At 34.5% G+C, this 27,985-nt stretch overlaps 3 protein-coding genes across 3 annotated transcripts; 1 reads left to right on the forward strand and 2 right to left on the reverse strand.

Moving 5' to 3' along the window:
* The first annotated feature begins 5,361 nt into the window (after nt 1-5,361).
* On the forward strand, nt 5,362-6,666 carry LOC147555435 (uncharacterized). Its single transcript, XM_086657810.1, has one exon. The coding sequence runs from the start codon at nt 5,362-5,364 to the stop codon at nt 6,664-6,666; it is 1,305 nt and encodes a 434-aa protein (XP_086513936.1).
* A 6,991-nt stretch (nt 6,667-13,657) lies between these two features.
* Nucleotides 13,658-15,210, reverse strand: LATE (C2H2-like zinc finger protein). The gene is made up of 2 exons (XM_086664031.1): nt 14,927-15,210; nt 13,658-14,728 (listed from the first exon to the last, which is right to left on the reverse strand). Exon 2 carries the CDS (start codon nt 14,722-14,724, stop codon nt 13,954-13,956), a length of 771 nt encoding a protein of 256 aa, XP_086520157.1. The 5' UTR covers nt 14,725-14,728; nt 14,927-15,210; the 3' UTR covers nt 13,658-13,953.
* Nucleotides 15,211-18,188: 2,978 nt separating this feature from the next.
* On the reverse strand, nt 18,189-27,800 carry LOC147555437 (sterol 3-beta-glucosyltransferase UGT80A2-like). The gene is made up of 14 exons (XM_086662967.1): nt 27,272-27,800; nt 26,645-26,829; nt 24,914-25,156; nt 24,217-24,328; nt 23,063-23,233; nt 22,382-22,445; nt 22,062-22,119; nt 21,772-21,949; nt 20,660-20,790; nt 20,323-20,425; nt 20,044-20,120; nt 19,134-19,181; nt 18,886-19,035; nt 18,189-18,664 (listed from the first exon to the last, which is right to left on the reverse strand). The coding sequence occupies exons 1-14, from the start codon at nt 27,552-27,554 to the stop codon at nt 18,482-18,484; spliced, it is 1,986 nt and encodes a 661-aa protein (XP_086519093.1). The 5' UTR covers nt 27,555-27,800; the 3' UTR covers nt 18,189-18,481.
* Nucleotides 27,801-27,985: the final 185 nt, after the last annotated feature.

Consider the following 27,985-nt stretch of genomic DNA (forward strand, 5'->3'; position numbering starts at 1 on the left):
GCAATTATGCAGCTTCATTTAGCATTTGTCAAAAATATCCCCGGAATTTTCTTTTTCACAAAAACTGTCTTTCCCCACGAAAACCGTTTTTTGTTCCCGAAAATTGTTTTTTTTTTCTCGAAACGGTTTTATTAACTTTTTTTTTTTTCAACAAATGTTTTTTGTGGAATAAAATTCGTGAAAAAAAAATGATTTCGTAAAAGAAAAAAAACAGTTTTCGTGAAAAAATTTTATAAGAAAGGGTTTTAAGAAAAAACGATATCCGAATAACGGTTTGTGAAGAAAAAAATTCAAAAATTTCTAAATCTTAGGATTCTTACGGGTTACCAAACAAATCAAAAGATATCATTTGAAATCATGAAACCAAAGTAGTCATGAATCAATAGATACATGATTCCTTCATCCAAACACACCATAAATATTTTTTTTACAAACCCTTATCATACCACATAAGTAAACAAAACAACTTTAAATATTTGCATGGAAAACAAACAAAAGTTGGAGGATCTTATCTTGCTAAATAGGAATGAGAATCTAAATTAAAACTTAAAAATATATGATAATGAATCTTTTTTTAATTTTGCATTAGTGATGCTCTTAGGCCAAAACTAAATTTGAGATAAAAAAAATATAAGCATGTAACTTACGGATTGAAATCGGATTAGACGACCTCGAGCTTTTTAGGCATTTGGGTTGGATAGGACCCTCGTGCCATCTCTACTATTGGAGCTCGACCAATCAAACTGTCCAAAGTGTCTTGAGTATGACTTGATCTCCAACCTGGTTACGAGCCACAAAACCGTTGGACCGGCCCATTCTTATGTTTGCCTTAGTCTTATCTGGGTGGTTATCATTTATCAATGTAAAAGGTGTTCATGTATTTCGGGATTGGTTAGAGAGGCGGTAGGGAATTAGGGCTTCCAGAAAGCTACATAAACTAAAATCTTAAAGATATTTTCGTAACTTGTTACTAATTCATAGTGGAAATCATTCTCTCAGTGTTAGCCACGGAGCAGGTCTAATAAACTGAACTACGTAAATCTCTTGTATTTTGTGTGTTTGTTCACTTTTCTCTACTACTTTACTTGTTGGTTTCTTATTATTCGTCAGAACAAAGATTAACGAAAGAGAGTACATTGTTTGTTTTTAGCTTCACGCATCTACAAAATTGTACGATGTGACGAATCAGGAAACTACAATGCCAATGTTTTGTGACGAATCAGGAAACTACAATGCCAATGTTTTGTACAACTTTTGAGACATTTTGATTAAGTTTTGTGGATTGGTTTTTGCTTTTCCTAAATAGATTTAGAGGGGGGAGAGAGACCGGGGCGGGTTCAACGGGAGGAAGGTGGGGTTGAAACTTGAAAGTTGTCGTGCTGTCCATTACATTCTCTCTTTTAAACCGTTTGATTATTTATGGTCCTCCGGATTTCATGCTGTCCATTACATTCTCTCTCTCTCTAAACTGTGTGATTTGTCTCTATCTCTCTCTAACGGTTGTCTCTCTCTCTAACGGTCATCTCTCTCTCTAACGGTCTTCCCAATTTTTATGGGTTAATTTCAATCTGCCCTTTAAATTTGTGATGAACTTTTTTCTTTTTAACATGTGATTCCAATTAGTCAAAACACCAAGAGCTTACAACTTACAAGTATAGTGTTAATAAATCTTAGTGAAGTTAACAACATATCGATAAGAAGGGGTGCAAATTACAACGCTAACGTACCAAAGCTGCAACTATGAAGGAGTGAGAGGTTCCATTTGAAATTCAATGACAAGGAGTCATAATCAGGTGTTTTTTCGTATCAACAAAAAAAAAACAGGTGTTTTTTCGTATCAACAAAAAAAAAACAGGTATTTTTCATTGAGCCTGGCACGTAACACATTTATCTCCCTTGGATTCATCACAGAGGATCCAAGTCTTCGTCCGGCACGAGGGAGACTAGGGGGGGTAGTGGTTTAGGACATTGGAGGACACTTAGAGACAAAATGTTCCAGAGACATTTCAAGACATTTCGGGACATTTGTCCGTAGACAAAATGTCTTTATGGACATTTCATGACATTTGATTCATAGACAAAATGTCTCAGAGACATTTCAAGACATTTGGTTCATGGACAAAATGTCCTGGGGACATTTCAACATATTGAATCCATAGACAAAATGTGTAGTAGATATTATTATTATTATTATTATTATTATTATTATTATTATTATTATCTCATCATTGAAGGATAATTGGTAGACATTTATTATTTTAATATTATCATTATTGTCAAACCATATGAAATAATATATTTGTACTCATATTTCAATAATATATTTTTCGACTTTTGTGGACATCTGTGGATATCTGAGGACATTGATGGCAGTTGGTAGACATTTATTATTTTAATGTAATCATTATTGTCTAATCATACGAAATGAATTTGCCCTACTACTTTTTTTTTTTTGATGAAATTTGCCCTACTACTTTGAAAATATATTTTTCGACTTTCGTAGACATCCGTGAATATCTGTGGACATTGATAGATATTTAGTTGATATTTATTATTTTAATATTATTACTGTCTTACCATATGAAATAAAAAAAATTAATTAATATTTCTAAATATATATTTTTCGACTTTCGTAGACATCTGTAGATATCTGTGGACATTGATGGACAATTGGTAAATATTTATTATTTAATATAGTTAAATACTAATATAATAATAATATAATACAATATAATATAATATAATAGTGATATAATAATAATAATAATAATAATAATAATACAATAGTAATATAATATAATATAATATAATATAATATAATATAATATAATATAATATAATATAATATAATATTATAATATAATATAATAGTAATATAATAATAAGATAATATTATAATAATATGATTTGATAATAATAAAATTTTATTACCTTCCTCAAATATATAATATAATAATAGTAATAATAATAATAATAATAATAATAATAATAATAATAATAATAATTATAATAATAATAATAATAATAATAATAATAATAATAATAATTATTATAATAATAATAATAATAATAATAATAATAATAATAATAATAATAATAATAATAATTATAATTATAATAATAATATAATAATAATAATATAATAATAATATAATAATGTAGTAATATAATAATAAGATAATATTATTATAATATGATTGGATAATAATAATTATTTTTATTACCTTCTTTACTCAAATATATAATAATAATATAATAATAATAGTAATAAAAATAATAATAATAATATAATTATAATAATAATAATATAATAATATAATAATGTAGTAATATAATGATAAGATAATATTATTATAATATGATTTGATAATAATAATTATTTTTATTATCTTCCTTACTCAAATGTCCCCAAGTGTCTTCCATATTTTGAGAGACATTTTCTCTCCAAAAGCTCTCCAAATTTACACTAAAATGTCTCCAAATGTCCCCAAAACCAATTTGTCTTGAAATGTCCCTAATTTCGTGTCCCGAGCGAATAACATAGACATTTGGGGACATTTGAAATGTCCCTAACCAATAACACGGACATTTGGGGACATTTGAAATGTCCCCAACCAATAACACGGACATTTGGGGACATTTCAAATGTCCCCAACTAATAACACGGACATTGGGGGACATGATAATGTCCCCCAAAGTCCCCAACCACTACCCCCCTAAAACCCTAGAGTCTCCTCTCTCTCGCCACCACTACCTTCTTCATTTTCATCTCGCTATCTTTCTCTTTGGCTCTCTAAATTTAGAGTTTTTTTACTAATCTCTAAATTTAGAGTTGAAACCCATAAAGTCACGAAACCCCATGAATATTATCCAACTCTTGTTTCGCGAATAGATAAGTTTAACCAACAAAATGAGAGTATTGAAATACAATTAAGATGCTAGATAAATATAAACGCCAAATATTGTAGTTCGTTACAAATTTAGGGACAAAACATTTAATCTTTCACTTACTTCCCTCCCTCTCACCACCACCAAATTCAAAGACAAACAACATTCGGAGACAAATTCGAAGACAAAAAACAAATTCGGTAACAAATTGAAATGAACGTAGTTTCTTTATACTCCTTTTGAGTTTGTAACTGTGTGAGTTTCCCACTTAGTATTCGGTAACAAACAGTGGTTTATGAAACTTGGGTATAAATAAGATAAAACTGAGAATAAATGGACTCTCATTCCTCACTATGACCTTACGAGCCTTTATATGTCGTTAGGGCCCAATATCTCTTTGAGATAATAGTTATTGAGTTTTTCCATTTCATGATGTAATATGATTATGATCATGTCATATAATCATGTAATAACTATTGAGTCCTTATAAAAGGGAAAAAAAATCCATTCCTATTCTTTTACTAATGCATAGTACTAGGTGTGAGCCACTCCAAGGATCCTCAATTAGACATGTCCTAGCATGTAAGGAATATGTGTTCTTTTCTAGAGCCTCCCTCAAATGGAAAGTCTCACTAATATGTTGAGTGAGAGTATGAGGCTCAAAGTAGTTAGTAGTATGGTTTCTTGTAGAAAAATGCTACAATTTGTGAAAATCAAACTCTTAAACTAGAAAAGAGAACAACCATAAATTTAGATATTTACAGATTAACCTGACTGATAGATTGAGCATTACTAGTCAATATAATTACTGTTAAGGAAAGTGAATCAACATCTAATTAGATGATTAAGTTAATTAGATGTATATAATCGAGCTTAATTAGAGTAGGTTAGTTATAAAAGAAGTTAGTTGTTAGAAAGTTAGTTATGAAACCAAATTGTTAGTTTTCATAACAACTAACAAACCTTTTCTGTTTCTCTCTCTCTTCAGATTCTCTATATATATCTTAATGTAAATTGGATTAAACTCAATGAATGAAATCAGTTTTCATCTTTTACTATTCTCTTTCTACTTCAAATTCTAACATGGTATCCGAGCCTTCTTTGATTTCCTTTTTTTTTTCGATATTCAAGCTTGATCTTCTTCTTTTTCCTTTCTCAGTTTGTTCTTCTTTTTGATTCTTCTTCAATTTTACTTTAATGGCGAATGATTCTTCTTCTTCTCCAAATTATTCATCATCTTCTTCTTCCCTCCATCTTCCATCTCCTTCTACTGTTAATCAATCTGTTTCCAACAAATTGACATCTACTAATTACATTTTTTGGAAATCTCAATTTCTTCCTCTTTTACGCTCTTATGATGTTCTTCAAATTGTTGATGGATCTTCAATTTGTCCTGATAAATTCATCCGAAATCATCCTACTGATCATCCTTCTCTTAATCCTGAATATACGAATTGGATTAGGCAAGATCAAATGATTCTCAGTTGGCTCCTTGCCTCTCTCACAGAAGAAACTCATAGTCAAGTTCTTGATCTCACAACATCTCATGATGTCTGGACAGAGCTAGAAAGATCTTATTCTTCTCACTCGAAAGCTCGAGTTTCTAATTTGAAATCTGACCTTCAAAACCTCAAAAAAGGTTCTGATTCCATTCAAATCTATTTCAATAAAGCAAAATCCATTGCTCTTCAATTACGACAAGCTTCTAAACCTATATCTGATGAGGATCTATGTGATATACTATTAAGAGGACTCTCTTCTGATTATGGCTCTTTTCGAGCTGCCTTTTCTCTTCAATCACAATCTTACTCTCCTAATGATTTGCTTGGTCTTCTATTGATAGAAGAAAATCGATTGCAACATGAAAATTCATATAATCTTCTTCACTCTTCAATTAATTTTACTCAAACATCACCTTTTAGAGGATTACACAGAGGTCAATCATATTACAGAGGTCGTGGTCGTTCTGATATGAGGAATCATGGTCGAACCATGATAAGAGGAAGATCTTCATCTTCTTCTTCTCCTGTTATATGTCAAATTTGTGGAAAATCTGGTCATTCAGCTTATTATTGTTATAATAAGAACAATTCAGCTTTTCAACCCAAGTCATCCACTACTTCTACTGAAAATCAATCATATCTTACTGAATTTGAAGATCCTAATACCTATCTTCCTGATTACTCTTCGGATTATCATCATTATTATCCATATTCTGATTTTGATTACTCTTCTATGTCTCAGCCAGTTGACTCTCATCATTTCACAGATAATGAGACATATTTCCCTGAGATTCACAACACTTATTCATCTGCTCCACCACATTCTTCCTCAACTACTTGGAATCCTGATTCAGGAGCTACTCATCATGTTACATCAGATATGACCAATCTAGGAGTTCAATCGGAATTCAAAGGCAAAGGTCATGTTAAAATTGGTAATGGCACAGGTTTGTCTATCTCTCATACTGGTTCAACTATTGCCTCTTTTGATTCAAATTCCTTTTTCCTTCATAATATTTTACATGTTCCTTCTATTACTAAGAACCTCTTATCTGTTCATAAGTTTGCTAAAGACAATAATTGTTATTTTCAATTCTTTCCTGACTTTTTCAATATCAAGGACCTACAAACTAACAAGGAGCTTCTTCATGGTCCATGTGAGGATGGTCTATACACTGTTCAACTCCAATCTCTTCCTTCTGATGCTCAAAGCTCTGTGTTTTCTACTTCATTATCTTCTGATTGGCACTCAAGATTGGGACACCCTGCCTTTTGAACAATGAAACACATCATTCAGGCAAATAATCTACCTTTCTCTTCTCTTGTTCCATTTATTTGTGAGTCTTGTCAAATGGCTAAGAGCCATTCTCTTTCTCATAAGTCAAGTATATCTTCTGTATCCTCTCCATTAGAATTAATACACTCTGATGTATGGGGACCGGCCTCATCTGCTTCTTTCAATGGATATAGATATTATGTTACCTTTTTAGATACTTTTACCAGATATACTTGGATTTTTCCAATTTTACATAAGTCAGATGTTTACTCCACATTTCTTCTTTTCAAATCTCATGTTGAGACATTATTCTCTCTTAAAATCAAATGTTTGCAATCTGATTGGGGTGGTGAGTTTCGAAACGTATCCAAATATCTTGAAGCAAATGGTATTGGCCATCGAATTTCATGTCCTCATGATCATGCTCAAAATGGCATGATCGAAAGGAAACACAGACACATTGTTGAAACTGGTCTGGCCTTATTAGCTCATGCTAATCTTCCATTAACCTTTTGGGATTTTGCATTTGAGACTGCTGTCTATCTCATTAATCGACTCCCAACTCCCATCCTTAATAACATTTCTCCTCTAGAAGCCTTATTCCATATCAAACCTGACTATCATTATCTTAAAATCTTTGGGTGTGCCTGTTACCCTTATCTCAGACCTTACCACACCCACAAACTTGATTTCAGAAGCTCATTACATATCTTTCTTGGCTACAGTCCTAAACACAAAGGATATAGGTGTCTCAATCCTCACAATAATCAGATTATCATCTCCTCTAATGTTGTCTTTGATGAGTCCAATTTCCCTTCTTTAGCTTCTTCTATTACTACCACCTCTTCATCTGCTCCTATGCCTTTCTCTCCTCCTCCTATTTCTTCCTTTCCCTCTTCTACTGCTCCTTCTCTTCCATTCATTTCTTCTGAGCCTCCTCCCTCTTCCATTATTCTTCCTCCTTCTTCCATTGTTTCTCCTCCTTCTTTCATTGTTCCTCCTCCTTCTTCTATTGTTCCACCTCCTTCTTCCATTGTTCCTCCTCCTTCTCCTATTGTTCCACCTCCTTCTTCCACTGTTTCTCATTCTTCTTCAATTGTCCATTCTTCTGTTTTTAACTCTCATCCTATGACAACCAGAGCCAAAGTGGGAATTCGAAAACCAAAAGTATATACTACTTCTCTTTCTACCTCTGATCCCACTCCATCTACTTTTCTTCAAGCTTCTAAAGATTCAAAGTGGAGACTTGCTATGTCTGAGGAGATCAATGCTCTAATTCAAAATGGTACTTGGGATTTAATCCCCTATTCTCCAAATATGAATGTTATTGGTTGTAAATGGGTTTTTCGTATTAAGAAAAATGTTGATGGCTCCATTTCTAGATACAAGGCACGATTGGTGGCTAAAGGTTTCAATCAAGTTGAAGGCCTTGATTATGAAGAGACTTTTAGTCCAGTTATTAAGCCTGTCTCTATTCGAATTATACTCTCTCTTGCTGTCTCAAAGGGCTGGGTTCTTAGGCAACTTGATATTAAGAATGCTTTTCTTAATGGTTTTCTCAAAGAAGAGGTTTTCATGAGCCAGCCTCCAGGCTTTATTGATTCAGATAATCCAACCCATGTTTGTAAGCTCCAGAGATCTCTTTATGGTCTCAAGCAAGCTCCTAGAGCTTGGTTTGATAGATTGAGCACATTCCTCTTAAGCATAGGTTTTCTGGCCTCTCAGACTGATACATCTCTGTTTTATAGCATTACTTCCTCTTCAATCATCTATATACTAATCTATGTTGATGATATAATCATCACTGGTAGTGATTCTTCTCTGGTTCAGTCCATCATTGCTACTCTCTCTCAAGAATTTGCTATTACTGATTTGGGAACTCTCAATTATTTTCTTGGTATTGAAGTTTCTTCCACTACTGATGGTCCCCTTCTCTCTCAAAAGCAATACATTTCTAATCTTCTTCTCAAAACTAAGATGAATGAGGCAAAGCCTGTTTCCACCCCTATGGCTACTTCTGCTACACTTAGAAAAGATGAGGGTGAACCCTTAAGTGATTCTGATATCACCTTATATAGAAGCACTGTTGGTGCTCTTCAATATGCTACTATCACACGACCAGATATTTCTTTTGCTGTGAACAAAGTATGCCAATTTCTCAAACTCCCTACTGATGATCATTGGTGTGCAGTCAAACGCATCCTCAGATATCTCAAACACACTATTGATTACACTTTCAATATTCATAAGTCTTCTCTCACTCTAAATGGGTTCTCTGATTGTGATCTTCAAGCCTATTCTGATGCAGATTGGGCTGGTTGCCCAGATGATAGGAAGTCTACTGGAGGAATCTTAATTTTTATGGGTTCTAATCTTATATCTTGGTGTTCTAAAAAGCAAGGCACAATAGCTCGTTCAAGCACAGAAGCTGAGTATAAGGCCCTAGCAGATGCCACTTCTGAACTTCTTTGGATTCAGTCTCTCTTCTCTGAATTACAAATTCAATCGAATTCATCCCCAATTTTATGGTGTGATAATCTGGGAGCTACTTACTTAACAGCTAATCCCATCTTCCATTGTCGCATGAAGCATGTAGAGATTGCCTACCACTTTGTTCGAGATATGGTTAAACAACAAAAGCTTCATGTTAGACATATTTCGACTCATGATCAAGTGGCTGATATTCTCACCAAACCTCTCTCTATTTCTCGATTTTGCACTCTTCGATCCAAACTCAACATCTCTCCACCCATGTTGAGTTTGCAGGGGGCTGTTAAGGAAAGTGAATCAACATCTAATTAGATGATTAAGTTAATTAGATGTATATAATCGAGCTTAATTAGAGTAGGTTAGTTATAAAAGAAGTTAGTTGTTAGAAAGTTAGTTAAGACTAAAAGTTAGTTATGAAACCAAATTGTTAGTTTTCATAACAACTAACAAACCTTTTCTGTTCCTCTCTCTCTTCCGATTTTCTATATATATCTTAATGTAAATTGGATTAAACTCAATGAATGAAATCAGTTTTCATCTTTTACTTTTCTCTTTCTACTTCAAATTCTAACAATTACATAAAAGAATGGAAATCTAAATATTATATTATCTATGCCATTTGACAAAATTCAAGGTGACATCACCTAATTTTGTAACTTCTCTACTGGTAAGAGAAGTCAATTATAACCAACAGAAAGATTAAAATAAGAAAAAGTACCAATTTATTGTTAAGAAAGAAGACTTAATCCTTTTGTATAATGATAAATGACAGAAGTCAACAACTACTTAAAAAGTTAAATCAAGAAAACAAGAAAATTGAGTTGGGGTTTATGTGGAATTTATTATTCAACTAAAATGAAGGGATCAAACAAACAACAACTCACATCACCAATATAATTTATTTATTAATAACATAATTATCAATTAAGTGGATATGTATATATAATAAAAATCTAAGAGTTTAGATAATTAAATAAAACTCAACAAATGGGCCAAAAATCAAGCATGTGTTTGTGCATGTAATCTGATGTTTTATGTCTCTTATTATTTGGTTATGGGTCCCTTTAGAAATTGTTATCCACATGCTATCATGTGCACTCAAACTTCTTGTGCCCTAACTTTGCTAACGTGCACATTTGTTCTCATTTCATGTTCATTTTTATAATCTTAATTTCTTCTCTTATACACTACTTGTTCATTTCTTCTCCACATAATTTGGGATTTTAGGTTTAAAATTCACTCTTCCTATCTATCTAAATTTATTATACTTTCATCAAACTTATTGAACCCCACTTGTAGGTAGGTATCTTAACATGGCTAGCTTATCTTAGGCTTTGTAAGTTAGAGTTTTTGTCTACCTATATTTATTTTCAATTATTTTGTACTTAAATTTGCTCTTGGATAAATACACAATTTCATAGACGAAAAATTATTTTATTTGGGAAACATAAAATACTAAAAAAAATCGATATAAGTTGAGTAAGAGTCGAACATAGCAACATATCATTTGGTGGGGCTTAGTCCTACCCCATTTTTCTAAAAGATTACATATAGTACTTCTGCAAAAATTTCAAAAGAAAAGATGTGATTGCAAGTATTTGTAATATTTGTTGTTTATATCTTTAGAGATACCCAATGACAAAGATTCAATTAGGATATAGATTGAATGTCACCTTTACTAATACGGAATGGTAAGCCAAATTTTGTAGGGGCGCAGGGTTAGTAAGAGATGAAGTTATAATCATAGCATAGCATTTATTTCATCTTTCAGAATACATATAGTAATAACTACTAATTATTATTATCGTATTGGAGTAAAATAAAATTCAAGTCAAATTTGTTAACAAGTATTTCTTCAAGTACGAATGGTAATTCGGAGCTACATAAAATTCAATTCAAATGTACATAAAACTGATAGCCTAAAAATAAGTTGAAGGACAAAATAGTACTTTGCTTCCCAAAATGGGTCAAACAACCTTATCTAATGGTTCCTAAGGTAAAAAGTGCATTTTACAAAAAGTTGAGATCACAGTTTAGAACATTTAATACTAATCTCACCAAGAAACATCATTCAACTCACAGTTCTTAAAATGAAGAAAAAAAAATAGCTGGATGTCCTTTTTCTGTACCATCATCATATACATTAAGTCTGCCCAGCCAATTACACAAATGAACACAAAATATTGGAGTTAGTATTAAATATATTGGCAATATTTCGCCATTCTATTCTAAAGATGGGAAATTTCGTCTGTTCTTATCTGAATCTGATTAAATTGGCATAACACGTAGGACATGAGACAATAAGTAGAAAATTGTATGTAGCCGTACAAATATTATTATTGTCAACAACTAATAGCTCAGTTGGTAGTGCTAGTGCATATACTCCAAACTCTGGAGATACCAGCTTCGATTCCCTGAGCAGATGAAATCTACCGTCACGAAACTTGATTTATTAAAAAGTACAAATACATTTTAAAAAAAAAGGTATAAATAAAATTAATTGGGCTTTAAGTTTCAATGATGAGTTAGTTGGGCTGTAGGCCCATTTGGTTGGGCCACCAACTCATTTGTGAATTTTGGGTAGCCTTTGAGGTAAGAGAAGTTCCATATGCACCCCCTTTATGGGTAAAGACGCATCCTATACCGAAATTCAGTAGTTCATGTTGAAAAAGAGCGCCTTTAACAATAGTGGGGTTGCTATAGAGCCCTCGCCTCAGTTGCGGAATTAGCCCACAAGGCCTAGCTGTCATGGCAAACCAAAGGCCAACTATTGGGCAGTTGGAAATTCTATGGGCGCACATGTCTATAGGCAAATTGTGGCGCCTATAGAAGTTCTAAAATTTGCCAAAGCCAATTAAGCTACTATTTCGTTAGAGTGCAATTTTATATAAACTTGCCAACAACCCTTGGCTCAAGTGGTAAGAGGTAAGTCTTCCAACTTAAAGGTCAAGGATTCGAGGCACACGCTTACCAATTCAAAAAAAAAAAAAATTTATATAAACTCCCCATTTTTTACCTGCCAAACATTCCGGTTTTACTTGACCGAGTCAAATTTCACTCACACTCGAAGCATTTTCAATGCAAATTAACATAACGAAACCAAACTATTATCTTCCTTGAAGATCATATTCAAATAATAAAAACTTTTTATTGGTATTTTAACAGTGAAAATCATGGAAAATAGAGAAACTTCACATTTTTATTTTGATCCAAATAAAACTACAAAGACTGAAGAATCACCCACTCAAATGGTATAGAAACATATCATGGATCTGCGTTTTAAATTTTACTTTTAATGAAAGTGGTTTGATTCTTGAAATGCAAAAAAATTCGTAAAAGTAGCCTATCAGAGGTACCAGTCCGACATATTCATCATAACAATCTATCGTTATGTAATGGATCATACGGGTTTTAGCTTACCGATAGAAAACTTATCAAAATTCTTGTCAAATGTTTCTCTATGTTATCTGACGAAAGGACTATACTGATACTTCGTTATATTACACATTGGTTTCATCTTACCGACGAAAACTTATCAAAATTCTCTTCGAATGATCCTCTCAGTTGTCTTATTGATATCTTATGTTACACATCGGTTTTGTCTTTCCAGTAGTTTGAGTCTAGAACTGGTTCCATCTTACCGACGAAAACTAGTCAGACATTTGACCAACATGTGTGTATCCAAGAAAAGTGAGTGTGTTAGGGTAAAAATAAGTTTAAATGTGAGCTTTAATAACTGGGAGTGTATTGGGTAAAAACGGTAAGTGTATGTAACATTTTCCTTTCTGCCCTTGTCTTGGTCACCATTAGTGATCCAATGAAATTTTATGGGCACCACACGTTTCCCAAGCCATGTACATAAGCAAAGACTGGGAGAATAGGAGCCCTTAGCAAATTTGGTAGTGCCAATATTTATTTATTTATTTATTGTTACCAATTGGTAGTTCCAATAGAACTTCTAAATCTTTAGTGGTATAGTAGGTAACTAGGTATATTTAACCTAAAATTACCAATTCTAGTATTCAAACTCGAATTTGAATTTTAGTACTTGTGCATAATTTGAACCCAAACCACACTTTTAGCAATCACATAGTTCCATTTCTTTTCCTTACACCTCTAGAAAGCTATAATTCGGCACAAGAGTTTTTAGATCTACATTACGATGTCTTACACTTTGTAAATCTAGGTTTTTAGATTCTTATGAATGGAAACTTACTGCATTCCTTTTCCTTTTGTCATTACGATCACATTGTCATCACTATTGTGATTAACCAATAAGATTGAACAATGGTCTCTTTGTTGAGGTCAACAAACCTTTTAAGAGAGTTCGAAATTCAAGTGCCTTGAAATCCTAACTTCGAAGGTCAATGGCACAAGTGTTTGACTACTCGAGCCGATGGTTGTTGTTGTTGAAGGAATAAATGTTGTGAACTTTGAAAATTTAATACTATCAAAAATAATTTTAAAATTAATAACATGTTTTAATATTAAAAAAAAATCATTTGAACTAGATCAAATTTCAAATTGAATAATGAGATATCAAGTAAGTACTTTTATCAACTTGCATGGTCTGATATAAAACAGGAACTAGAAGATTATTCTCTCTTACTTCACCAAAAAAGTAAGTACAAATTCAAAAAGTACTCCAAAAAGAAACCCTAAAAACTGCAAAAACTAATAATAAAAAAGAACCCAATTATTAAATGCCCTTCCTCATTCCCAATTTCATTATCCTTTGAGCTCTTTGATTATGATGAAACTTAAATACTGTTTCCCATCTTCTACTTCTTTGCTCTGTTATAAATGCAATGACAGATCAAGCTTCTGTTCCTTATCCTTATCATCATCATCATCATCAATCTCAATGTTCTTCAGTTCTTGATTTTCATTTATCATCATCAAATTAGAATTAGTAGATGAATATGGGTTATGATTATGGTGAATTTCTTCTTCATTTTGTTTGTAATTCTTCTGCCATTTTAAGAAACTCTGTTGTTGATTATCATAATAAGCAGAGGAAGAAACAGAGCCACCTCCACCACCACTACCACCATAATCAAATCTTGGAGCACCATTTGATCCAAATCCATCAGATAATTGATGGGTAGGAGTTGAAAATGGATTATGATTATGAAATTGAGAAAGATTAGAAGAATGGGTAGTTAAGTATTTTGAAGAATTAAGAAGATTGAAATGGTGATTAGTAGAATTAGGAAGATGATGATGAGAGAAAATCAATGGAGGTTGATGATGAAATTGATGTTGATGATGATGAGATGAAGCAGCAGCTAAATTACAGAGTGATCTATATTGATTATCAGAAGCTCTTTGTGCTTTTCTAGCTGCTGTTCTTTCTTTTTTATGAGCATTTTGATGACCTCCTAATGCTTGAGAACTATAAAACTTTCTTGAACAAAATAAACAAGGAAAAACCCTACTTGTACTACTATTTGATTCTGTATTATTATTATTGTTGTTGTTGTTGTCTTGATGATGAACAGAGATTTCTCCTCCATGTTGATGATGATGAATATGTAATCCTCCTTCTCTTTCTTCTCCATCACCCATTAATCTAGAAAAAGAAACAACAAAAACCCATTTCATAAATTAATCATTCATATTCATAAACTCATATAAATATAAGAACGAAAAACAATAGGATTCGAACACTGGCATTTATACAGACACATGTTACCAGTCAACCAAAGTCATGACAAGATTAGTAGATAAATCGATCACACAAAAGAGAACAAGAATTAGTTGATCAAACCTTAAATATCTTTTTGGGTTTGTGATGATTTTGATTTGGAGAAGGAAATTTATGAAGATGAAAATGAAGTGAGAAGATTGTGAAGAAGAGAGAGAGTTTGGTTAAGTAGTGTTGTGTGAGATTGGGAACAGAAGAGATATAGAGAGAAGATAAGTGAATGGGTTTCCTTCAAAGACGTTTTGCATGCGAAGGAGAAGGGAGTGATTGGTGGGTTGAAAATGGTATCTTCTCTCTCTCTCTAGTTTCTCTCTCTATACTTTCTATCTCTAAAAACACACACACACACTGGGGTGGGTATGCTTCTAGGTCTATGTATGTATGTCTGAGAGTCTCTGACATCGGTTTCATGGGCACTTGGTTTCCTTTTACAGACGTTTTGAATTTCTTTCTTCTTACTTTCTTTTCACTCTTTCTTTCCTTGTTTCTTTCATTCATCACATTAACTACTTGACCTTGTATTTTTTGAAGAAAAAAAAAAACTTGTACTTGTAATGGAAACTCACTAAATTCAATGTTTTTACCATAATTTTTCAAAAGTTCAAAAGTCAAGTAATCTAAAATTTAGTCTACTAGTTAGATAAGTCATTATTTAGAGGTTGGCTTTCAACACTAGTTTAACACAACACAATGTACATTCTTACTCTAGCATTTATAGATTCTTAAGTTAGGACGAGCCTACTAAAAGGTCGAATAGCTGGATTATTTGAGTAATTTTGAAAATGATCGTAAAATGATTTGTAAGCAAAGACGTAATAACAGATGAGAAATTAACAGTTGAATCAATTTTGTTCATGGGGTACATCTATTTTGCCCCTGATTCATTTACGAACTCTATGATGGCTTGTTGTTTGCTAATTTGCAGTTTGACTATTTTTATTTACGAACTCATACCAACAGGGGCGATGCCACTAAGGGGCCAGTTAAAAACTAATGTAAATAACGTCTTACCGGATAGGCAAAGAGCAAACCAGTTAAAAACTCATTCAAATTTTAGTTGGGACATCAGTGACCACCTATAGGAAGATGTGTTTATCTGTCAATAAAATTGATGCTACCATTATAACCATCGGTAACGTGTTACCAACAGGGTGTACACCTAATCGTGCGTGAGAAAATTTGCGACCACTACCATCATAACCATTGTTATCCTTAACCGTCACAAGAGAGAGAATCGATGATTTTACTAAAATCATTGAATAAGATTTTATCTCGTTATTTAATTTTTTATAGGTATTAAATGTGCCCCCACATACTATTAGTCCTGGCCTCGCCACTGTGATACCAAGCAGCGTGAGAGGTAACTTTAACATTCCCAATTTACCGTCTTGCTTAATTGTTTTTCCTTCTATCTCATCTCTTTCTACATGTGCTATGTTGCTCAATGTTGACGGAAAGAAGACGATAGGAGAAGAAGAGGATGACTGTCCAAGAAGAAAAGGATGAGCTACAAAAAAAAGTAGACAAAAAAACAACTAAAATGACGATTTGAAGATGACAAAGTGACCTTAGTGAATCACAATCAACATTGATGCTTCCAGATCCCATTAGTCAAACTTTTATCTAAAAGAGCTACAAAATGGGGGGTCGACCACGAGCTTCGGTTGTGCTCGGCTCCCTTTTCAAGTCATATAGCATTTTTCAGCGAGACACAGAATGGTTAGAAAGAGGACCAAACTGGAAACTGGAAAAAATCGAAATCCTAAAAATTGCAATTGATCATATAGAATGGACCAAACACAAATTATTATTAGAAAATTACTTATACAAGAAAAATCAAATTTTACTGATTGGGGAAGAAACCAGGAATGAAGGGTTAGAAGTGGGTCCCACATGAGTGGGCCATAGAGACACACGTGGAGTATGGTTGATCAGATGAGATTTCGTCATCTCTCTATCTACAGTATATATCTCATGGGGATATGTGACAGAAATTAGTTTTGTGATAGAATACTCAGAGATATTTTTCACATACGCCCGGATCTATAATTGTATTCCACGTGGCAATATAATACTGGTCTTGAAATAATCAATGGTGGAGCCAGAGTGAGATCGACACGTGGCAAAAGGGTATTGAAGTAACAGGAACTTGTCAACAAGCAAGAGAAACAGCCAATAAAGAGAAGAAAGAAGCAGATGCTTGTCTGATGGTATTAACCCCAAGTTGGAGTTATTGAAGTGGGTTGGGAGGGTTGTCTTTAAAGACTTTTGTTCATTCATCATATCTCATCTCTTACACATATAGAGAGAGAGAGAGAAAGAGAGAGAAAGAGAGAGATGGTTGTTCTGTTGAAATTGTGTCTTTTTAGAGAGAGAGAGAGAGAGAGAGAGAGAGAGAGAGAGAGAGTGAGTTATTAAAGACAGAGTTATGGCCTTATGGGGCTTCGGACACTAGTCTCTCCAAAAAAATAATATCCACCGGCCACCGCTACTTCATGTAATTTGTCATCTTTTCTTACTCATTTTTTAAGTTTTACTCCTTTTTTGTAAGTTTTATACCTTCTCCTATTCTTCAACTTTCATTATTCTTATTTATATATAGTAGATCAGCCTTCGAGATGTCTATGGGTTTAAATCGTCTCATTACGAAAAGGTTTTGAATGTAATGAGGATCAGACTTCGTCTCCCACCCTGATTGACCTACAAAATACTCTCCAAGACTGCACCATAGCAATAACTATCTGCTTTCGCAGTTCAGGACCTCACGAGTTTAAAACGCGTCACTGTAAAACGGTGCCTGTGAGGGGTTTGGGGGTAAATCAAGATGGGGCTTGTTGACATAGGTGGTCCTTTAAGATGGGATGACACATGAAAGTGCATCAGACTAATCAAGTAGGGACAGTAAATTGTTGGCTTTATATCTTCTTCCAGAATATTTACCCCAACTTGGGAGGTGGAGTTGGGCGTCTTCTGATGGGGAAGGGGGACCTTCCCGTTATGGGGTTTCTGTCTCTGTTCAAACTCCATCTAGTTCAGAATTCCTGTTCTTTTTTTTGGGCAAACCCAAATCAGATTCCCAGCTCTGGGACTCCAGCTCTAAAATATGGGTCTGAAAAGGGGACACTTACACGGCCACGTGAAGCCGTCCAAGTTCCTCTTCAGGATTTAGGCTGAGCCTGGCTGAGGGACCCACCTGAGGCCGGGTTGGGGCTGAGGCAGGCGCTAAAGCTAAACGCGCGCTAGGGCTGGGGCTGATACGGATAAAGTATCAACTGCTCAGTCTGCTTCTGAATCAAAAATACGATAATCAGTTAACATGCTAATAGAATGAATCACTAACTCACATTAATCAAATGAGTAAAACTGATATCTGCAGTAGGAGTTTGAGAAGCATACATTCACATTCACGAAATGATACAAAACTCAGCTTGCTACAAAATCTATGCATCTCTCACAAACAAAAAAAAACACAACAGATCATTCCGCCATGAAGTTTTAAAAACGAAACAAGCAAATGAGAATGTATTTAGGGTAAGAACTGAAGTGATCTTATATCAGAATGTACATTGTGAAGAAGTAAAATGTACAAGGAAGAAAATGAACACAAACATGATTGAATCATGAATAACCAAAACATTTTTTTACAGAACCCAAACAAGGTTCGAGGAAACCTGAAGGAATTGGAGATGGTTCAGATATCGGCTTTTTACGAGGTAGATGCTTAAAGAAAGCTTTTACTGCTCCTGTTACTCCATCTTCTGTTTCCATGGCTTTGGCCAGTTCGACAGCACGTTGTTTTACCTGCACCAAATTGGTTTTTAGGATGTCCATTAACTTCCTACTATGAGCTTGATCCACAGTTCTAATAAGTAATAAACTAGTTCAGAACATTGAGGAATAGTATCTGAACCTAGGAAGCGAACCACGACGCTGACGAAACTTATGACACGAAAAAAAAGAGTTAAAACAAGAATATTCTGGTTAAGAATTCAAAGGAAATAATTCATGGATTCAAATGCTACCTGTGGGTCAATCATGAAGTTAATTGCATTGATTAACTTCGGCAGTGAGAATTGATCAACGGGAATAGGAGCAGGACCTACTCCTCTGGCATGAACTTGCTCTCCCCAGAAAGGTTGATCTCCGAAGAAAGGTACAATGGTAGTTGGGCACTATATATCGATCATTTTAAAACGAAAAGAACAATACAATTAATCAAGAGATTACTGCAATTATATACTAGGTCGATGAGAAGTAGAGTGGGTATTACCGCAGCTTTAAGGCCAGCTGCAGTTGTTCCAGCACCTCCATGGTGCACCTGAAAATAATACAAAATATAACACCGTGAGAATACTGGCGTCTGATGATTACTTAAGCTCACTCTGGTACTTGTAAGTATCATAAGAGAAAGTCACGGCGACCGACGAATAAGTACATTATGATTCACGACTTGTATCCACATATAACATCTCAATCACTAGCTAAATTTTTTATAAGATATGCTCTTTTAAAATAAGCAAATTTTGGTGAACTCAAGAGAACAAAAAATGTTAACCTAGAAGTTAAGAGACTAATTCACGTGGTTCAAAGTTTATACCTAACTAAGTTAACTTATACCTGCTCTATCAACTAGGTCCCGAGACATTCAAACATCAGACTGCACGTGCACGCACCGGCACATACACAGACACGTCTTTCTCCATGTTAAGTAAATTTCATTCTCAACTTCCATTTGGGTTTAAAGTTGAAAAGTATGAAGCTCAAACACTTTTTCTCATATTTTAATTTTTGTTATCTATTAGTAACTATCTCAAACTTGTTCGTTAAGTCAGAGTATGCACATGTGTGACAAAATAAGACTAACTCTTGCAGTGATATAAATCCTCAGTAATATTGGACTACTATATAAGATAACTTGCTTGTGGAAACAGTACATTATATCTCAGACAGTTGACAACATAAACAACCATATTTTGTGCCGTTTATGGATCATAACATCAGTATAACTACAGGAACACAGTTTTTAACAGTTTGTAGTAAGTATCACAACCCGCTGATTATTTAAGCCGAGCACAACTAGCAACTAATTGAAGATTCTAACTTTTTGTGTACAATTAATCAGTGGCAATGGTGTTCCTATCAAACATGATTTTCAGCAATTCAAAATAAACTAGTCTTACCACAGCCATGCATTGCAAGAATAGCCAATCGTGTGGGCAGTTGTCCAGTAAATACACGAAGTCCTTTGGCTCTGCCACTGAAGGAAAGATTATCTCAGGTATATAAAGGAACACGCATTGTGGGGTAAGACTGCGTAATAGGAAATATTAAGAAGCTTAAATGTAATAAGAACATAATAGGAGAGTAAGCTTCTATGTAATGAGAACATAGCAGGAGACTAGGGCAGAGGCCTGTAGGAGAAACAAAATTAATGGCAAGAGTTGGAGATAGAAACTTACAGTTACCAAGACCACCCCACCCTTTGTTAATGATGCCTCTTTGTCCAGTTTCTTCCAATGCTTCCACAATGATTTGAGTCATTTTTTGTGGATCTTGAACAGGCTGAATCACAAGTCTCAGTCATTCAAACAGCAGATAAAGAAACAGATCGATATAAGCACAATGTATTTTATGTGGATCAAAACATATATAGCTAAGAACATAATTGATATGGCAAACAATAAAGCATTTAACGAACTCTAACTTGACATTCAGCAGAGAAGTAATAAAATCATCAAATTATCATTAATCATTTTCAATATTCAGAGGAACAAGAGAACAGGCAAAGAAACTTACAAGACTACCAAACCCAATGTAGATAGGCTTTTTACCAGCCCCGAGCCATTTTACAAGTGGCTCTGGGGGCACATAATTTGATGCAAGGTCGAGGAAGCAAAAACCGACGACATCAATCTTAGGTCCCCAATCTGCACACGAAACAAAAATTCCATACTACATTAGATAATGATCTGAAATTTTTTTCCGGAAGAGTGGTGCACTAGGCTACTAACGGTAATTTGAGGTCTCAAAAGTGAAGAAAAAAGAAAAACAGATTTAAGGAAGAAAATAAACTAATTTGACATACAAGAACTTTCTAGTTTATCCCTTCCAAACCAGAGCAAAATGCATTTATTACAAAGACTATTTAACAGGGACGATGGTATGGGTTTGAGTATCTGTATCTAGATCCAACCCCGGCATGCGTTGTCGGATACAGCAACAACAAAATCCCAACGAAGGATACTGTAATATATTGTATTTTCTTGTCTTAGCTGTTAGGTCCTTTATCTTTACTTCCAATTTCTTTTTCACATTTGGATCAAAAAATTGTTAATTAATATAAAATGACATCAACCTGAAGTGGTTACTGGTATTTTATGGACCTAACACAATTTTGTGCAAGGACATACGAGAGTTATGTGTAATATCTTTATGCGCAGTGACGTAGTTGTGAGTATCTCACACGCATCCAAGTATTAGATATGAGTGCTTGTATCCGAGATGGCCGATATATTCAAAAGGAGTCTCCATGTTAGTGATTATAGACAAAAGGTAACTGGTCTTTCGACTAATAATCAATTATCAGGCTGTGCATATCCAAGTTCAGTTAGCACAGCAACAACACTTACTGCCTTCGTATAGAAAAACACCTTCATTTGTACACAAACAGTACAAACTAAAAGCATTATGCAATTTCATAAACTAGGACACTCTGCAATTACACTCCTAAGAAAATATCATAAAATCCACTTTGAAAGTTGCAAAAAAACAGAACAGCCAAGATGCAACTGTTAACTTTCTTTTTATAGGCTTGTAGATGTGAAAGCACATGTTAACTGAGCTAGATGTTTACGTTAAAAAGCATTAAACTATTGACAAATTACAGATGAAATTCAAGCAAAATTGACCTTTTGGCTTTGGAACAAGGTGAGGGCTCCATATATAACCATAAGGCACGTCAGATGCTGAACCCTGGGCACCACTCAAGTATGTAACAGGTCGTAGCTTCAACTTTTTCTTCCTAAAATCATTTATCATATCTCGAATCCCTAACCAAATCATCGAGTCAACAATTTGGTATGACAGCTGCGCAAGAATTTAAGGTCAGAACTCAACATTACTTAACCAAAATGAGACCTTCAGATGGTGACACAGAGGCTCCAGCTAGTAACAACAAAAAACACTGAAGCAGACTCACTCTATATCCAGCTTGCTGCTTGACTCGAGATAACGGATGTGGAAATTCACTTGTTGGACTGGAGATGAAGAAAAAAAACATAACTGTGAGAAGCACTTAAGCAGATTCCGTTCTAGTAGGTAAGACCGTAAAGACAGAACTAATACAAAAGCACCCGCATATAGAAAAAGATAAGACCATTTCTCTATCTTAGACAAACGTAGAAGAATGTCATCATATAATTGTAGTGATACATGGATATGCTATAAGGGCAATGCAGTCATTTTGTCAGAGAAAGATTAAGGGCAATGTACTCGTAACTCTTAAGTTAGGAGACTTACGTCCATGGCATTGTGAAAAATATATGAAGCGGCACATTCAGAGCCTCTGCAACATGAGTATGTCCTGGACAAGTAGACAAACAGGTTTGAGCTCAAGAATAGTCATTATACACGACGTAGAAATTCAATTAACTATTGACATCCTGTAAAGTAGAATAAAGTACTAAGGAAAGAGTGGTGAATAGTCTTATTTGGTAAGTTTCTAACTAAAATAGGGAACCAACACTCTTATCACACCTCTGTAAATAAAGCTTTTCTGTTATATAAGTTATATGCAAATCTAGATATCGTAAATCATTCGAGCAGCCCTTGAACCCCTCCTTCATATATGGTTATTACATTCGAATGAGACAGCGACTTACAGCAATCGTATCAACACCACCTAACCTAACTAGCCATTAATCCAGCAGTCATTTGACAACTGATTCTGAACATCCTTGCTCTTGGACAGCAACTCCTAGTCCTTTTCATCCATGTCCTAATTTTACAAATGTTGGATAACTATGAGGGAAGGAACGGCAGATTCATAATCAGCATTCTACTTAGATTTGATATGCTTTGTCCAAAACCACACGATCAACATTTGATTATAACAAGACATATCTCTGTTTTTAGTGAGCTACGAATTACTATTTAGTAACTTGAGGTACAATAGTGTGACCTAAGTAACAGGTAACTAACCATACGCTGGTGGGTTGGCTATTATGGCTTCCGCTTTGAAAGGAATGCCAGAATCAACATCAGGATCCTTGCATGCTGGCAGCAAAGAGAATATGATTTCCTTAATTTGCTTTCTCTGGATTGGTATTTCAGATGGCCCTGATGGTAAGAAACCTTTGTTCTTCACCATGTCTGAAAATACAAACACAATTACATGATAGAGCTTCTGACTGATGCATATCTAGTAGCATTTGTAAGAAATAAGCAATACTAACACCAACGAACTAAAACACCCATGATCTAGAAGGTTTACATTTATTCGTCGTACAAAACTGGCTAATAAAATGTCAAAAAGATGTTAAAATTTGTTTGACATGTGAAAAAACAACGGATATACAGACCCTCACAATATCACAGGCTTTTCTTTGCAAAGATGGCATTACCTTTAACGCTGCCAATTATTTAAAAGCAGTCTCAATTGAATGAATTGGAGAACTAGTGTTACTGACAAATTCCTCTCCGAACACTAGTTTACCAAATCGCCCAGCGGAAAAGATTATCCTTTGAATTCAAGATTCAGGGGAAGGAGACAAGGATGGACCAAATTGCGTCATGGAAGTGACTCTGAAAGCTTCATATGGGCTTTCTTTTGTCACACCTGGAACTCTGGATTCTGGAAGAAGTATTGTTGTTTTAATGCACCAGCAGAAACCAGACTAAACGTGGATCACCGCGGTTAAGATATTCAACAATTGAAGAAACCCCAACATAGTAGGATTCATTTGAAGTAGAAACGGAGTACAAAAATTCTTTTAATTTTTTGTTACAGACTTACAGTTCAAAAGGTCTAAAAGTCAAGTTTCATCAGAAATGCAGAAACATCACAGGTATATGGTCTGTCTGTTAATAAGAACCTCAATTAAAACGCAAAGAAGCCTTTGTTTACAAGTCTTGCAATACTTCAAATTGATGAAGCTCTTGCCAAACAAGACATTTGCGTACTCAAGCTGGTTCAAGTATTTGCTCAGCTTGAAAGTTTTAAGGTCTTTAGAGGGAGAAGATTGAATTTGGTAAGTGGTCTAATAAATTTTTGAGTGACTCAACTTTCAAATAAGAAGCAGGAACATAACCAAAATAATTAAATGAGATCATGGACTGATCAGGAGGTTACATACATTCAGCAAGAACTACTGGATCTCCGCCCAAAGGATAAAATTCCAGTCCAGCTGTTAAAACAAACTCCTTGAAATTTGCATGAGTTGCCAGTCGAACTCGATGCCCATAGTCCTGCACATGCATATACATGTCAATGCGTTTTATTTACATGATCGCATAAGAAGTAAACCCCTTTTTTTTTCTCAATAACAACATGCTTCTTAAGATATATTCAGGTCACCTAATCCATTACATATTATTACTAGTCTTGAAGCACGCGAAGAAGAGAGCCAAAAAGCAATGAGGCAAGAAAAAGCTATAAAAATGCTTATATTAAGGAACTGTACGTGTATAAACTCATACAGATGATTAAATTAGTCATTTACCATGTAACGACTGAAGAGGCATCAAGACATTATAAACTGTAGTTAAACTAATATTCCTTGTAAATCAACTGTAAATCTGTAGTTACCTATAACAAAAGGAATTGATACATATGCCAGCGGCAGTGACCAATAATTGAGTGTCAAGACTCAAGACAAGCTAACAACCTAAAATTGTGAGTGGTATCAAGAACACTTAAGAAATGACCATATTTTGGTCCATCTTCCACATTTAGATACTATAACACAATATCTTCCTATAAGGATGTTCAGATTTACCAATCAGTAAACCTAACAAGAAAAGGAATAGCTGAGGATTGAGTAGACACACAACCTGTAACCGCTTGCCAATGGCAACGAATGGTTGTACATCTCCCCGTGTACCAACTATAAGGATTACAATTTGCAGCGGCGGTACATACTGAAGCTCTGCTGAGTCTACTGTTTCTTCATCAACAACTCCACTGTAAACCTCTTCTGTTCCAAAATCGAGACCTCCAGTATTAACATCCCCAGGAACTTCAAATTCTACAGTTCCATCATTTTTCACTGTAGCCATTCGGTTCAACATTTTTAGCTGCAGAAAGTAACAGATCAGGATGAATCACATGAAGCAAACAAGGAGGAAGATATGTATAGTAACCAAGCAAAAGCACTAGGTGAACAATAAGATTACTGATTTAGAAGTACAGTACAGGTATGATGTCATTCGTGAAGCAGTCTCCCTACAAGAATACAACACACTTAGTTGCGTTGCGCATCTAAGTCTGTGATACCCCCTTAACTGTTTCAAGATAGATTATATCATAGTTAACTTCGAGTAAGGATTACGATTCTTTTTCTGCTTCTTAGCACAATGCTTTATTTCAGACTGGTCTAGACCTAAAAAAAACCTCGTTTACCCATCCTGTGCAAAATATTATTGTCTACTCACAGAAGCAACATAAAACGGTTCCTTACATTTAATTAAAACTACCAATTCTTAGTTTGACTTTCGTCATTGTTCTCCATTACTCGGTGCTGTTATGTACATGATTCTCACATAAGATTATTGATCCATGGTTTATGCACGGATGCACCATAACGTGACAGCATATTGAAACAGAAGGTTTAGAAAGGCGTGTTCATCTTTCGGTCCGTAACTGGCTTCTTCAACTAGAGAGTTCCCAGTTAATTAGTTGTGAGATAAACTTCTCCCGGTCAGTTGTGTTAAGTTTTTCTTGTATTTTTCTTAGCGAAAATTAGGATCTTATACTGATTACCAAAGTCATGCATTTTTAGGTATTTATATTTACTTTTCTTGTTCTAAGTTACTACAATCAGGAAAATAAGACTAAGTAAATTAAACGACGAGATTCCCCCAAAATAGATGGACTCTCATGCTCAAATCTTTCTATGCATAATTACTTTCAACACTTCCTCCCATGCTGTGGATATATCCTTCATACCCAGCTTGAACCAGAGTGTTCCGGACAAGCTTCTAGTCAGGACATCCATGAAGACATTTCCTCTCTCGTGACTTTCATTACTAGTCAGCTATACATACACTTTTTTACCCTTATTTCGTAGATCACTATCTGCAAACTTTTGATGCACCCCTTCAAGGAGTAAATTTTCTAAGACATGACGGTAGTTTTTTTCTTTTTTGTAGGGGTGTGCCAGGCCAATGCAATAGTGCAGCGCAAGGGCGACGGAGGTCCCCGATGGCAAGCCATTGCAGTGGAAACTCCCCGAAGAAAAATAAATTTAATATCGTGGCAGCCAATGGCTCACATATCAGACATGACGGTAGTTGATAACTTGATATCACAATAAGATCATAAAATAAAAGTAAGTTCTGTATATTCCCAAATTTCTAATTATAGATTCCGTATTAAGTGGTTACTAAAATGACACTGTTTCAACCTGTCTCGACTCATGTTTTGTTTCCTGATGTTTTGAAATGTATAGACATAAATTGGTCATAACGTGACAGGCTCTCAGAAAAATGAAAAACATTGTTAAAACCATATCTAAAAACTCACAAGATTTACTGAAAGTTAAAACATGGTGAAACGGCTTATACCTTCTTCCGTGGGGACATTTTGTCATCGAATATTCGTGCTGCCTGGTCCCCAAGTTTAAGCTGTCTTCGCTTCTCAGTTTTAGATCTTTCCAACTTAAGTTCACCCAATGCCAAGTCTATTTTATCGGGATTTGATGTCTCACCAGGCAAAGTACTCGACCTAGACAAAGTTTTGCCAGCAGTGGCTGTAAAAAAATAAACAATTTAACAATTTCAGAAGCGAGAAATTTGCACGAATCCATGTCAGAATCAGGTAATCGAACTACTACAGTACTACCACTCATGTCTATGAATAAAAACACCACTAATTATACCAACTTAATCATCTGATTACAGCCATGGCTTATATAATCCACAAATAAACATTTCGACGAACTACATTTCATTTTATCTTATCGATTGGCTAAACAAACTACATTAATATCCATAAAAGTGAAAACTCATTATTTGATTTTCATGATTCACAAATTCTGCTTCACTAATAAGAGAACGAGTATAACGCCTAAAAACAGGGCAAACTAAGCAAACAAAACCTCTGAAAGAATGAATAGCAAGTACATAAACAATGAATTACTAACCGAATTGAATTAGTACAGAAAGAAAAGCGTAATCCAGAAAGATACTGACCTGAAGAGCTACCAAAATCACCTGAATTCTTCAACGAACTCATCTTACTTTCAGATTTATGACCTAATTCACCAACAACGTCACTACTTCCATCTAATTCAACAGAAACTTTTACATAACCGTCATCATTTGAAGAAGAAACCGACGAAGAACAAGAAGAAGAAGAAGAGTTCACTCGATCCACCGCCACAACTAATTCTGGAGAAGTTTGTGTTTGTGTATTATGTATATGTGATAATTGTTCTTGATCAAACGAATTTCCATCTTTCTTTCCTGTCTCCATCAAATAGAGAGAGAAAGGAAGAGATCTGATTCTCTTGCCACTTCGTTAAGGGAAAATGAAATTTGAAACCCTAATTAAAGGAGACGCATAATTTGGTTTCCCGGAAAGAATAAGAAGTTAAGAACAAACAGGATACTTCTTGTTTAACCTCTAGAGTTCTTCTTTCTCTCTCTCTCTCTCTCTATTAATTCTTTTATAGAGAGAAAATTTTTGACTGAAAAGAGACGATTACCACCAACAGTACACGATTACATAGAGAGATGAGTTGTTCTTTAGATTAATTCCATTTTGGACCCTAAAGATGGAAAACTTCCAATTATAGCCCTTAAATAATTTCCATCCGTCAATTTTAACGGTTAGTTGACTTTGTCTTTTCCTTTTTAACCTAATATCTTGTCTTCTTTATCCTACCATCTTCGGCGAAGAAGGGT

This window comes from Eschscholzia californica, unplaced genomic scaffold (assembly GCF_041429995.1).
Source record: "Eschscholzia californica isolate CP2 unplaced genomic scaffold, dmEscCali1.0.p SCAF_2, whole genome shotgun sequence".
NCBI lineage: Eukaryota > Viridiplantae > Streptophyta > Magnoliopsida > Ranunculales > Papaveraceae > Eschscholzia > Eschscholzia californica.

Bases quoted from the DNA above. Each gene is read 5' to 3' on its own strand.
- LOC147555435 (XM_086657810.1), top strand. From the start codon at position 5,362: ATGATTCTCAGTTGGCTCCTTGCCTCTCTCACAGAAGAAACTCATAGT.
- LATE (XM_086664031.1), bottom strand. From the start codon at position 14,724: ATGGGTGATGGAGAAGAAAGAGAAGGAGGATTACATATTCATCATCAT.
- LOC147555437 (XM_086662967.1), bottom strand. From the start codon at position 27,554: ATGGAGACAGGAAAGAAAGATGGAAATTCGTTTGATCAAGAACAATTA. The intron at 24,329-24,913 runs GTTGTGTGTCTA...ATGCATGTGCAG, and splicing joins CCATTGGCAAGCGGTTACAG to GACTATGGGCATCGAGTTCG. The intron at 22,446-23,062 runs GTTAGTTACCTG...CTACTTGTCCAG, and splicing joins AGCCAACCCACCAGCGTATG to GACATACTCATGTTGCAGAG.